Raw genomic sequence first — 13,586 nt, 5'->3', positions numbered from 1 at the left:
CATCATCCCAAGAGAGTCAAATAGCCGGATAGAAACCCTAGGTAAAGTAATACCAAAAAATGAGGTCCGAGAAGTTGAAGAAGTTTACCTTGTGATGAGTAAAGGTGCCCCTTGTTCTTGAAGCAAACACCGCCTAACTTGCCTCGTCAGTTTAGCTTGTGCAAAGAGCCGCAGTCCCAAATGACTGTCATGGTTGACATGCTTCTTCCATTAAAAATAAGTCGTATGAACCACGCAAGCACCAAATTGCACTGCGGTAACATGTCTGTCTCCTGTTTCAGATTGGAGGTTCCGAGGGTCGTTTTGTTTTGTTCAAAGACTCTCAAAATGATCCAGCGTCTCCGGCAACAGTTAATCGACGCACGCAAATGTCACAAAAGGTTAGTGTCAAGATGTTTGCAGTCCTTTCCAAGGTGACTCCATGTTACTTGAGTACTTTGAGTCTTCTTCATAAATATGCATGCATTAACATATATGAAAAGTTCCCATACAACACCCCAACTGTTCTGTGCTCAACCGGCCAACCCTTCAACACATGGATATGGGTCATATGACTTTTTTGGGGACCTAATCATTTTAAATGGAGCACGACAAACCACAGGTTTTCCGACTGCACGTTGGAAATGTCAGAGCAGATAGTCATCTGAACATATGTTTAACATGTATTTAAGTTATACTGTCCTTGGAGTAATAACCCAGACCGAAAATGAACTGGTAAAAATGGCTAATTGTACACTGACAGTAATGTAAACATGTATCATGAAGAAAGCAAACATAACTAAACATATAATTTGACTTGATTTTTTTAACATGAAAATTAAATCATGGCCACATATGTATTTCCTTTTAAATTATGGCTTTAGTTTCTTCTTGATTTGGCATTACGAAGATGCCTCCCTGTCCCCTTCCCCAGCCTCCCAAATACCTTTCACCTCTCATGTCAGCACCTCATCATTGGCACTTGCCTATTTCCATGGATGAAGGTGTGTTTTCAAAATGTGAGGGTCGATCCCTCACACTGCCAAGCTGCACCGGCAATAATCCTTACTGCTCCTGGACTGAAGTCTTTCCTTTTTTATTCGATCTGTTGTATGATTTGTTTTGGTTTTAACCAATCAAAAGCCCTGTTTTTACCTCTTCATTTTCAGTATGTCTACTGCGTGCTGGGCCACACATTGAAATGTTCTATTTTAGGGTACACTCGTCAGTATGCCACAGGCAAACCGATAGATGTCTGCTTCTCCCACCCCCCACACCGCCCCCTCACCTTCTTTCAAGGCCACCACTGATCTGTGCCCTTGGTTGGGCCTGGTCTACTGAAGCTTTGCCTGTTGAGTGGAGTGACTGAATGCAAGGCCGGGCATGGCCACCCCATGCCGTTCCTGCAACTGCACACATACCTGTCTCAGAAATGCACTCAACTAAGCAGCACCAAACTGGCATGAAATGCATATGGACTCTAATGAATTGGAGCTTTAGCTGCACTGGAAACCAATAGGATTCGCTGTAGAAGGATATATAAGAATGGACCTGCCTTCAGTGCTACTGGCACTGCCCACATTTAGGGCTTGCTTTCCTTTTCCCTCTAAACATGTGTTGAGCACATCAGTATTAGCAAGCATCGTTTTGCAAGAGGTTATTGGCTTAGCCAGGAGAATTATTAAATTGTAATCCGAACATGTGGGTACAGGTAGGCACTGTAATCTGAACAGTGTTTTGTTCATGGGTACTTGGAACCGCTCAAGTCCAAAGTCAGATTTTGCCTCATTAGAATTTCACATATTAGTGTCCTATTGTATTAATGTAGTTTAGCTGGGCATGCTGGGAAGAGTGCAAGAAAAGAAAGGGGTGTGCTGTGGCTTTGTAAACGTTTCCCAATGTTTCTGACCCAGTCACTGGGGTTTTAAAGATGGCCGCTCAGAAGACAATAGATATTGAGACTCCTTCCCGAATTTCATGACTAGCAGAGGCAAGGCACGCCCTAGTGATACAATAGTATGTACAATTCCCTGCAAGGTAAAACACATTCCTCCTGCAATACCAAGCAGAATGCACCAGAGTGGCTTTATCTGCCCAGCTGGACTTGCATATGAGCCAGTAGGGATTGGAGAGAGTGTCTGTTCCCCGTTTTGTTTCCTAGTACATTGATCAGGGGCGTTTGCTAGGGGGGGGGGGCTAAGGGGGCTATAGCCCCTGATCTTTTGGTTGTAGCCCCGGATAGAATCTCAGGAGCTACAGCCAAAAGACTAGCTAGCCCCCAGTCCCAACAGTTCCGACATCAGCTTAGCCCCGGGTCTTTTCCAGACCTAGCAACTCCCCTGACATTGATGTTTGGATATGCTGCACAGCGTACCCGCCCTTCGGGCACAGCGCGTGTACCACTAGCTGCCCTGTTAAGGAGGGGTAAACGCTGCACTGCAAGGAACTGGGAGTGGTGGAGCCGGCCGACAGCAAACAGGGGTTTCATGCGCAGAGGCCTAGCAAGTGCGCCCATTGATAGAAACCTGGTAACCCCAGTTTGGGGCCCCTAATCAGCAGAAGGAATGGGGTCCAGTCACTTATGCTCACACTGCACGGGTGCACAGGAGAAAGTGGTCTATGTCTGCATTCAGCCACAGGTTAAATAGGGTCAAAAAGCACTTGCTACACTCCGACCCGCCGCCTGGCACCTTCTTGTGGCACAGCTGGATCACAAGACAAGGAATGAATTCACCAAAAGGCGAGTTACACCAAACGCAGACTAATAGCATATTTGCCAGGTCGGCCCTGAGCTCGACACACAATGCATACGCAATAGCCTTCCTCAGTGTCATGAGGTGGAAATCACAGCTACCTTCAAGGATCACATTTAGATAGGTTGCAGGCACTGCTAGCTTGCCTCAGCTGCCGCTAGCTTGGGTGTACATATGAAGCGCTGCAGTGGGTGTCACTTGGGTTACTGCGCAGGCCTCCAGAATTTGCAGCACTTTATCGGCACTTACCATAGGGCGCTGCTGGCTGTCCTCATTGGCTGCTCTACTGCCCTGGCGAGAGCAGCCAAAGAGTCCAGGCCTGGTGAGTGGTGCCCGATTCCAGAATTTCATGCAGCCTGACAGCATGGACCTTTGTTGACAACATGTGGTGTCCATGAGCCAGAGTGATGAGAAGGACGCCATAGAAGACACTGTCGACACGCTGCAGCAGGGGATTAGTACAGTGTGCTGCGCTGTCTAGTGGCAGACAACATGGACAACTCCATGGACAACTCCATGGACCTACGCAAATGCTTAATTCTGTATGTTGTCGATGTCTGTTACCATACACAGTAAGCATGTGAACCCCAGCGGCATCTTGGGGTTAGGAAACCATGATACAAGGAGGACAGTAGAAATCTGCCCAATGGCCCTAGAGGCAGCGTGAGGGAGTGAAGGGAGCCACTGGTGTCTTGCCCGCTGAGCTGCGGCCCATGCAGAAAGAAGGATGCAAACTCCATTTGTCTGCGGGGTGCACTGTGTGCATTAAGCGTGCGTGCGTGATTGGCCAATAGGCTATCAGGCCAGGAATGCTAGAGGGTGAAGCACTGAGAAGGCTGGGCATGTTCCTCTGGCCCCTGGTCCTCCATTCTAGTGGCACATGTGTTGGCAGACTCCTTTTGGTTACCATTACTCTATCAAACATTGTTTCATGTCATATGTGTTTGCCAGCCCCATGATTTTTTACATGTGACCTTCTCAGATCATTGTTTTTCCAGTCACTTGACGGTGGAACTGTTATGCAACGCCCGGTTCACGTGACAAGCCATCAAAGCATGCAATTCCTATGTTGTAGTTACCCAGTTTCCATTTTCCCACAGTAATTTGGAATTTGGGTTCCCATCCTTTCAGTGACAGTAATTGGCTTTGAGGATATGTTGAGGCGCATCAGGCACAGACAGCAGGTTCTAAGGGCATTTTGGCAGCTCAGATGGTGCATGGATGGGAGTTGGGGGATGTGTCTGCATTTGTTCAGTTCAGTGAACTATCAGTAGTCAATGTGTACTCCCACTCTGAAGATGCTATGATTGGAAAGAGCTGGGAGGAAAGAGTGCAATCCATGGATTGTTTACCAGCTCACTAATTGTGTGACTGGCGGGCACGGATGCAAGCCTTCCACGGACCAATGAGTTGGCCTCTTTTCAAGGTTCTCTTGTGAAGCAGTGAAATTCTCAGTCCTATCTCTTTAAAGGATGGTGTGAATGAGAAAGTCATTACGCGAAGTTCTACGTGAATGCCAGCTGTTCTCACATTTGAAGGTGATAGGCGGGGAAAGTGTGCTGTTCAATGAGGTCAAGAGGGAAGCATTATTGGTACGACTTTAAATATTGGATGCATGAGTTATATTTAAATGTATAACTCATTCATATGTATCAAAGCATACCGCATTTTATTAAAGGGCTTATTGTGTAACGTACACATGCGTCTCCCCCCTGTGCGAGTCCCCAGTGTTAGAGAGAACATTCCAATTGCTTGTGTCCACTACACACTCTGCCCGCGAGTAGAGCTCGTGTAGTTATTTCATCTCCATCCAGGCTGCAGCCATCCTCGGAATGGTGTTTATCCATTCATGCACTGGATGTCAGTCTAAGATGAAACTTTCTCCCATGGAACACAGTTGTAGAACAGTGCTTGCTCGAGAAAGGAGATTGGGGTCCATGTCTGCCCCGTTTGCCCCAGTGATTTGGAAATCCTGGGGCATCTTCTTTTTTTTCAGACCAACCTCCTTTTCGCTTCGACGGAAAACCACCAGGACAGTTTTTAAAAGAAATGAGAGAATTTGATCATTTTAAACCTGCACGGTTTTACCTCCTGGTGGTGCCACATGTTGCTATGAATTGGGCGATATCATTGATTAAAGATGCAATCCCCACCAGAAAGACCCTCATCTAAAATGAGTGATCATGTGTGTAATACATTTGTTAAGTACCTAATGTGATCCTTTTTTCAACATCTGAACTGTATTATTTTAATGAATGTGTGATGTTTGTTGTGATTTTATGTACTCCTTGTCTTAAGATTGTGTGGTGATTGAAATAAAGTAGTATAACCATACACTGTTGAGGCTACCAGTAATCCCCCTCACACTGTGTGTTTTGAATCTTGGAATTCCCCCACTGTGAAGCGGGCCGGTAACACCAATTCTGTGGTAAACAGAAATTGGTCTCTGGGGGAGGGGAGGGAGCAGTTTGAAGCTGGCACATAAAGCTGGACTTCCCTCTTCAGCACTGGTGAACCACTCCTTTCCTATACAATGATTCCAGCACTGATGGGCCTGGTGCACAATAATGACTAACCAGTTACCCAGGAACAAGCTATTCTTGCACCCTTTCTTACCTTTTAGTTATGCGTCAATGAATAACTCCTGCACCATGTTATAAAGTGGTACTGAAATATGTAGTATGCAGCAGTATGGGGAGTACCATTTGATAGCGCCATGGGCACTTTGAAATACAATTTACTTGATGTATGAGCGCCTTACAAATGCACAATAAATAAATAAATACACAGTTTCAATATAGTAGAACATGCAGAAGTCCTATTGCTCGTCACATGTCATACATAGAGGAATGAGCACTGTAACCGGCGCTTAGAGAATGCTCATGGGCTTTGCGTGCTTTCTTATAAATGTACAAATAAATAAATAAAGCACTCTTTCAAAAACGAAGTGGGGGAAATGATCAGGCCACGGGGCTTTGCACCTCGAACATTTGATTTGGGGATGTCACCTGCAATTTCATCTTTTATTCCGTGTAAGCCTGGGGAAGGAAATATGCAGAGCGACAGCGGAAACAATTCTAAGTGGGGGGATTGGATGAAGACACCAGGAAATACTGCAGAGACTGGCATAGCTATCAAAATGCGCCAAAGAGAGTATATACATCGAACAGTATAAAGTTAAGTAAAACATATTAGATTTAACAAAAAGGTCCTAACATGATACGCTTCTTTCACTTATAATACTTGGGATTTTTCATACTCGTCCTTTATTGTTTCTGTTGAACAGTGCAGACAGCCGGTTTGATTTAACAATTATTAACATCAGCGTGCAATGCGAGAGAGAGAGAGAGAGAGAGAGAGAGAGAGAGAGAGAGAGAGAGAGAGAGAGAGAGTGCATGCCTTTAATGTTTGATCCAGTGATGTTTACGATGAAAGTTAATTTGAATTTCATAAATATGCAAAGCTGTTCCCACATTTCTGCATTAATACAAATTATGTGTGCACAATTTGTGGACTCTGCTCATTATTGGCACTAAAAAAGTAGCACTATATTATAGTTGAACTAGTGAGAAAGAGCCTCAATACATACCTGTTTCCCCACACATAACTTTGCCCCTCCACCTCCCCTGCCCACTTGTCTGCATAAATCTTTCTATCCTTTCCTAAAAAGAAAATGTGTGACTTCAATGTCACCTCCCACCTTACAACCTTTGAACCTTGTAAGGCGCTGCAAGGCCATATGGGAAGGGCCTGCGGTGAACACAAATTACAATGAATTCAAATACATTTCTTCCAGAAATCTCATTATTCAGATATGTCGGCAGAATGTAGGTTGACAACAGGGTCCTGCATGGAGGTGCGGTTCATGTCTTTGGGTCTACATTTGATCAAAATGTGACTTTGCTCGGGACTCCTTATTGGGTATCTGACACTTGTGTGGCGAATGGGAGAAAACGGGCAGCAATAGATCCACACCTTGAAGGTACGCAGCAACTGAAACCCCTGATAGTGTACCTCATGATTATTACTCATGCCAACCGTGCTCTGTTTCAGGACTGTCCACGGCTAGAACAATAGTTCCGAACTTGGCCAAAACCTCAGTCCTTGAACTAGCCAAGCATCATGACTGGACAGATATCCTGCATTAGGCTTGAGATACTTGTGAATCCCAGTGAGCCGCCACTAAATCATTGTGATCTCGTGATTAACCCTACTGCTAATGATTAGTGACTATTGAATGTCTGAAGCCCCCAAGACTCGGAAACCTCCTCCCCGTCAACATCAGGCTCAACACATCAGTCCTACAGTCGGGGAAACTGCTCAAGACCATCCTTGCCAAGGAATGGCACCTACCTAACACCTAGGTCTACAAGTCCTCCACTCCCCACCCTACCTGGGACCCAGTTATCTGCCCCTTCACTGTTTCCTGTCCTGGATGCGTGTAGATCTCTTGCTGCCAATTGCCCGCCAACCCCTGTTAGATACCCACTCCCTTTTTCTCTGATCCCTCCACTGTGTTCTTCCTCCTATGATTGTAAAGTGCTGTGTTGCTTCCTGAAGCTAGGCTTGCTCTCAATAAATTCCATAATAATAATAATAATAATAAATAAGCTATAGAGTATATGTTTTCAGCATTGTACATTACTCTTCCTCTATGTATGGATTCCAAATAATCTTTAACTACAGAAAGTATTTAAAACCTATTCTTGTCTGGACAACTCTATACCTTGACGATCCCCCACTGTCTCAACTGTTGAGAGCTAATTACATGACCAGTGTGATTAACTGAAACCTTGATCTACGTATAGGAGTATTAAAATGCCCATTGAATGCAGTCTACCAGATGGACTGCATCATGCTTTTTTTCAAGGCTTTTACTCAGTGTAGCAAACACAGGATGGTCATTGCACTCACGGATGCAAAATTTAGCATTGAGTTATGAATCCCATATCTTGTATAATACTCCCATCTCGGGATGAGAACCTGGGCAAGTTGTAGTCTTGGTCTTTCCTTTTAGAGTTCACAGGGGAAGTTTTGCTTGGGAAGGTCCTGTATTCTCTATGAAGTCCTTTTCTATGGGTCAGATGTGGTGCTTTATCCAGTTCCAGGGTAGCCCAGACATCAAGGCACAGTCCAGAGTAGGTCCTTGTCTCCAGAGGATTCAGGTTATGTCTGTCAGTCCAGTTTGTGTGAGGTCCCTGGAATGTGGGAAGCTGGGTAGCAGGCCCAGATCTAGGTCCTTTTATAAATTTGAGTTCCTTGAACCTGAACTGCTCCGGACCTCCCTTCTGCCGCCAGTGCTCATTCCTCTTCCCTTATGGGAGACTTTCTTATGCCCGCCCTTCTCTTCCACCTTCTGCAGTTCCTCCCCCTTCTATCTGCTCACCTTCAGCTTTCCACTGCTGTGAAATGTGCCCTCCCTTAACTTCACCTTACATCAAAACATACTTCACCACCTTTTTCCTTCTATAAGTGTACCACCACTGCCTCCCTGAATTTGGCAATTTCCTCCACCAACCTCTTGGCTTTCTCTCTGTCTCGCCCAACCTCCTTCAATAATGCTTCCACCTCTGAGCGATATTCTTCAATCTCTACTGTCAGTTCACCTATTTCTGCTACTAGGTCCTCCGTCTCTGTTAAGACAACCACCTCAACAATACCCCCATCCCCTTTCGGGGACCAACAGCCTCGACAAACACTGCTTTCTGCCCCCCTTCCTTACTGTTCGAACGTCCTTCAATATCTCCAACCAATATCTTTCCTGTTCCTTATCACCTTCTTTCATTCTCCCCATCTTCTACTTGGTTTTAACTCCGCCACGTCTAACCCAAACCTTATGTTTCCTTCCGACCATCTCTTCAACTCTTCCTCTTCCCAGCTGTACTCCAACCTTCTCCTCATAAGTCCCTCAAACCTCCTCCTCAAACTCCTTAACCACTTCCTTCTCACCCTATATGGTGTTTCAAGCTCTCCACCACAGTCCGGTCCTCCAGTTAACCTTCCTTCTCCCAGCTGTTTCTTTTCACTGTCTCTCTTCATACGTCATTTGCCCTCCTTGCAAGCACCGTCCCGCTGGCTGTGTCTGGGAGCTACTTTTATAGTCCCTTAGGTCCTCCTCTGTGGGGGCTCCACATGCAACCAGTTGCAGCTGGGGTGGGCTTACTTATGAGTGACTGATTTTACAGCCTTCCCGGGCCTGGCAAGGGGCAGGGTTTACTGGGAAAATGGCTACATCAGGTGGTGCCGCCATCTTGAATTTCAGTGCATAACTCGCATTATTTAATGTTTGTGGCTAGGGGTCCTTCTGTGATGTGTTAGAGGTGAATTCTGGACTCCCACTGCCCGTTCTGTTGTCTCCCATCTTTACAAAAGACACCAGTGGGTGCCTACCAACCAACTGGAATGGGTTGGTCCCAACACTGATGCGTTTACACAAAAAGGACCAACTTTCCTATCATATTTTCACTTATAACATCTTTCACACTTTACCAGAATGTGGAGAAGTAGGTCACTCCGTTGTCTGCGTTTTACAATAGAAGACACAAGGATAGCATGAAAGTCTATCTAATACTGCCTATGTGAAGCTTACACTAGTGTTCGCTGGTGTGCCGCTTATATAATAGCAGACAGAACAAGAAAAAAAGAGACTACTTATTTTCTTTTTTTTACTCTATATGGTAGTCAAAAACTACCTCTTCACCACATTCATCAACCTCAGTTATACATATCTAAAATATGCAAGACTGGGCAGTAATAACAAGCTTCAATTGTCTATTTATAGTGTACGACAATTTTAATAACCTAAAGACAAACTAAATAACTCCCATCACTCATAAAGGATAAAAATACAGCCATAAGCTATTTTCCTAAAACAATTATGTTGAAGATTGTTGAAGACCAACTATGCATCCACTCTATAGTGTAAACCCCTGTAGAATTAAAGACAACTGAAACTTGATCTTTTTTTTTTTGATTTAGTTGAATTCAACCTTTCAAATGCAAATACAAAATACATATACATATAAAAAACTTTATGAAATTTAAAGCCATTAATAAAGAACAATCAGAGAAAAAACACCAACAATTGTGAATCTTAGGCTTCAGTTTTCGATGAAGTTCAGGGATGATGGATGATATCAATTAGTCTCTAATTTTAAACTCGATAGAAAATTTACAGTAGCAATCTGTAATGGTAAGTATCCAGAGACTAGTATTAGAGACCAGATCAAGTCTTGGGAAGTGAGACTTAAATAGTTACAATGTCTCGCAAAATGAATTTCTCGCAGGGGTCGAAGGACTTTACATTCCGTGATAAGGTGCACCAAGGTTTCACGTTTCCATCGAGATGCAATAGCAGCAAAAATTAATCGAATTACTCAGCAGTCTCCATTTAACTTGTACCTGTCTGGTAACCCATAAGTTAAACCGTAATCTTAAAATGTTATTCCGATATTTGTGTGATGGACAGCGAATTAAGTAAGCTGGTAATGTGTGCATTTATGTGGAAATCGAAATTCATCGGCATCTTGATATGCAAGACATACATTTCGGGTAAGAATCCAGTCTGCATGATATATTTTCAATTTGGCCTTGTCTGGATTTTGCAGTAGTAAATCTAGTGAGAGATCTGCCAAGATTAGCACGTGATAGACACTCGTCAACCAGCATTTAATAAACAACTCTTTTGATGAAAAAATATATGATGAAACATGTTTTAGCAAGACTTGGGATGTTGTTGACAGCAAACATTTTCTAAAAAAGGAGCATAGGCGCCAGTTGTAAATTGCCTGCACTGAGACTAAACCGAGTTCATACCTTATCCAGGCAACTGGGATACAATTCGGCAGATGTAATATTCGGCGCCAACATTTTTCCTCCCATTTTGCCAATTGTGGGAAAGGAATTTCTTGAAAAGTTTCCAGCCCATATAATAAAGCTGGAATGGTTTTCGTGGTCCAGAAATGCCAAGCTGGCAATATCGAGAATTTGCCATATTTGTGCATTAAAATACTGGCTTGTGATATGAATGATGTTAACCTTATTTCAAGACGCATAAAATGGCCTGTTGGATGAATTAGACTCTCAAAAACAATGTCGAGATAATTGTAATAGGGCACCCTATTTATAGGGGTTTGGTTTAGGGTCCACACATAGGAAAGTGGGCTTCGCCTTTTGGGAGAATAGACTACAATTTGAGTTTTGGACAGATTTATTTCCAATTCATTAGTCTGGGTGTAAATAAAAAAGGCGTTCAACAGACGTTGTAAACCCATTTGTGTTTTAGAAATAAGTACCAAATCATCGGCATATAAGAGGGTTTGAATTGGATGACCGTTCTATTTTGGGGAGTCTGAAATCACAGTAGACGGGTCATGTCTAACATCTTGAATGAAGTAATTAAAGATCGCTGAAGCCAAGAGACAACCTTGTTTGAGGCCTCGTGATGTGTGAATCTGTTTTGACAACATGCCATCTAATGTCAGGCAAACTTTAATTGATGTTTTAGAATGTAAAGCGTACATCACATCCAGTAATATTGCAGGACATTGATCTCTCTGTAGTTTCGCTAATAGGAGAACACGGCTCACTGAATCAAATGCAGAGTTTAGGTCAATGAATGCATAAAATACTTGTTGTTTCTGCAGATGGCATTGGAGCTTGATTGAATTTAATGCGAATAAATTGATGTACCCATGCTTGCAACGAAGCCCGTTTCATGGGGGTCACGCAAGTGTGAATGCAAAGTCCAGTCATTAAATTCTGCAAGAATCATTTTGGTAAATACTTTTCCCGGAGCATCGAGAAGGGCGATCAAGCGATAGTTGGCTGGGAGGCAGCGATTGCCCTTCTTGAAAATCGGGATTATAATGGATGTCTTCCAGGAACTGGGAATGGTGCAGGTGAGTATGATGTCCTTGAAGATAAGGTAAAGGATGTGTGCCCATTCGTCCGGATGTGCTTTAAACATATAGTTGGAAAGCCCATCGGGACCTTCCGCTCTTGATGAGCTGATTTGCATAATGATGGTACGAATTGATGTTTCGGACAGCTGTAATTGCCAAGGAGAATCAGTTGAGGGGATATACTTAAAATCATCAAAAGCTGGGTCAGCATATAAGGAGGAAAAATGCATGATCCAATCAGCTTCAGAGACGCCATTAATTTGTGCGCCACCCTGTAGATTGAACTTTTGATTGTTTACTAACTGCTACATAAGTGCCGAATTTTTGTTAGACATGGCAGCTTGCATAGATATACTATCAGGCTGGAACTGTGCCGATTTCTTGGTCCTAAGCCAATTTTTATAACGGCATTTAGCAGTTTTTAGGAGTTGCCAGCATGATGGATCATTCAGGGAGAGTAATTGTTTCCTGAGTTTCCTATATTCGGCTTTCATACACTTAACTTCGGGATCAAAAGTGTGTGAATGGCAAACACGATTATGCTGCAAGATGGTGATATTCTGCGTGAAGGGTTTTAAAAGGTCCGGATATTGTGCACCATTATAATGCCACTCATTGGCTTCTAGGATGTTTGCAAGAGATTGAATCTTGCCAACATTCCATCTGAGACAATTTCCTGCGGTGTTTACTGTTGCCACAGCGTGTAAGACTCCACTACTAGGGGCATGCTCGAAATTCCATGTGATCTGTCCAACTAACAGACAGGGATCACTATTAGGGTGAGCACTGATGGAAAGATGTTGGACATTTTGGAACAGATTTGGACTCAAATAGATATAATCCAGGGTGCTTGTGCTGGACCCGCGGTGCCACGTGTAGTTTGAATGAACATCACCCATAACAGAACCATTTAGCCTGTGTAGATTGCGATCAAACATGATGCTTGTCCATTTCTGTGCGGACCGAGAGAAATCAGCTTTATCTCGACAGTCCATGTTGAGATCTCCTGCAATAATAGTATGGGTGATGGAGTGTCTGGAAATTATAAGGTCTAAGATCTCATTCAGACCATCATAAAAAACGTCATCGGCCCTGGTGGTAGTGTTGCGATAGACATTTATCAGTGCCAGTTCTTGCGAATGTCCCGAATAAGAACTAGCTGAATCTGGGCTCCTACCGAGGCCCAGGGTGTAATGGAAAAGCCACTGGCTCTATGCACACCCACTAAAAGGCCCGAGGAGGGGCGACCACTACTTGGGATTGCAGGGAGAAGGGAGATCTCATAACCATCCCAGACCGGACACGTAATGAGCCAAGTGATGAACGTAGGCAAAATTGGCATGCAAATGAGAATGACCCCTTGTGTTCCAACTTAAAAAGAGAATAGAGTCTTTAGCACATACTGTTAATGGTTACTGATGATAGGAGGCTTCACTTTGTGCCTCACCGGACTGCCTCTGTACTCCTTGATAGATGTTAGATTTCCGAGTAAAATGTTGAATTTTTGGAGGCACTTTCTCAGGTTCCTCTGCTATGAGAAAGCCCATGCTGAACAATTGCATTCTGCATTGCCAAATAGAATCTCGGACTAGACCAGAAGGGATCCACAATCTGACAACTGAGCATGTAAATTCTGATATAAATTCAATTTGCTCTATGTCATTAGATGCCAGATTTCTTAAGTCAGCAATAGCTCCGAATATGTTTAGGACACTTTGTCGATTCAAATCATAACATGGGAACTTTCCCTCTCTACATTTTAAAATGAGAGTGAAAAACTGCCCACGTCGGGGGTTTAAATGACATGAGACTGCCTGAGTATTAGCTTTCTCTGGAGCCCATTGCAAGAAAGGGGTATCGCTATTTGTACTGACTTGAGTGTGGAAACCTGCCTCTTGTTCCACTTGCCGTGCAGAGATTAATTTCTGAGTAGATTGGGCACCAGAGGCAG

At 43.7% G+C, this 13,586-nt stretch overlaps 1 protein-coding gene across 1 annotated transcript in view; it reads left to right on the top strand.

The window, feature by feature from the left end:
• Window positions 1-13,586, top strand: part of CTTNBP2 (cortactin binding protein 2) — a 592,842-nt gene that overhangs the window by 559,400 nt on the left and 19,856 nt on the right. Inside the window, exon 22 of the mRNA XM_069627945.1 lies at window positions 282-380. Coding sequence (XP_069484046.1) covers window positions 282-380 — 99 coding nt within the window. The remainder of the gene's footprint in view (window positions 1-281; window positions 381-13,586) is intronic.

The sequence above is a fragment of the Ambystoma mexicanum genome, chromosome 12, assembly GCF_040938575.1.
Source record: "Ambystoma mexicanum isolate Mex_15411 chromosome 12, UKY_AmexF1_1, whole genome shotgun sequence".
Classification (NCBI taxonomy): Eukaryota; Metazoa; Chordata; class Amphibia; order Caudata; family Ambystomatidae; genus Ambystoma; species Ambystoma mexicanum.
The sequence above is the reverse complement of the archived record's forward strand: the minus strand, read 5'-3'. Positions and strand labels throughout refer to the sequence as shown.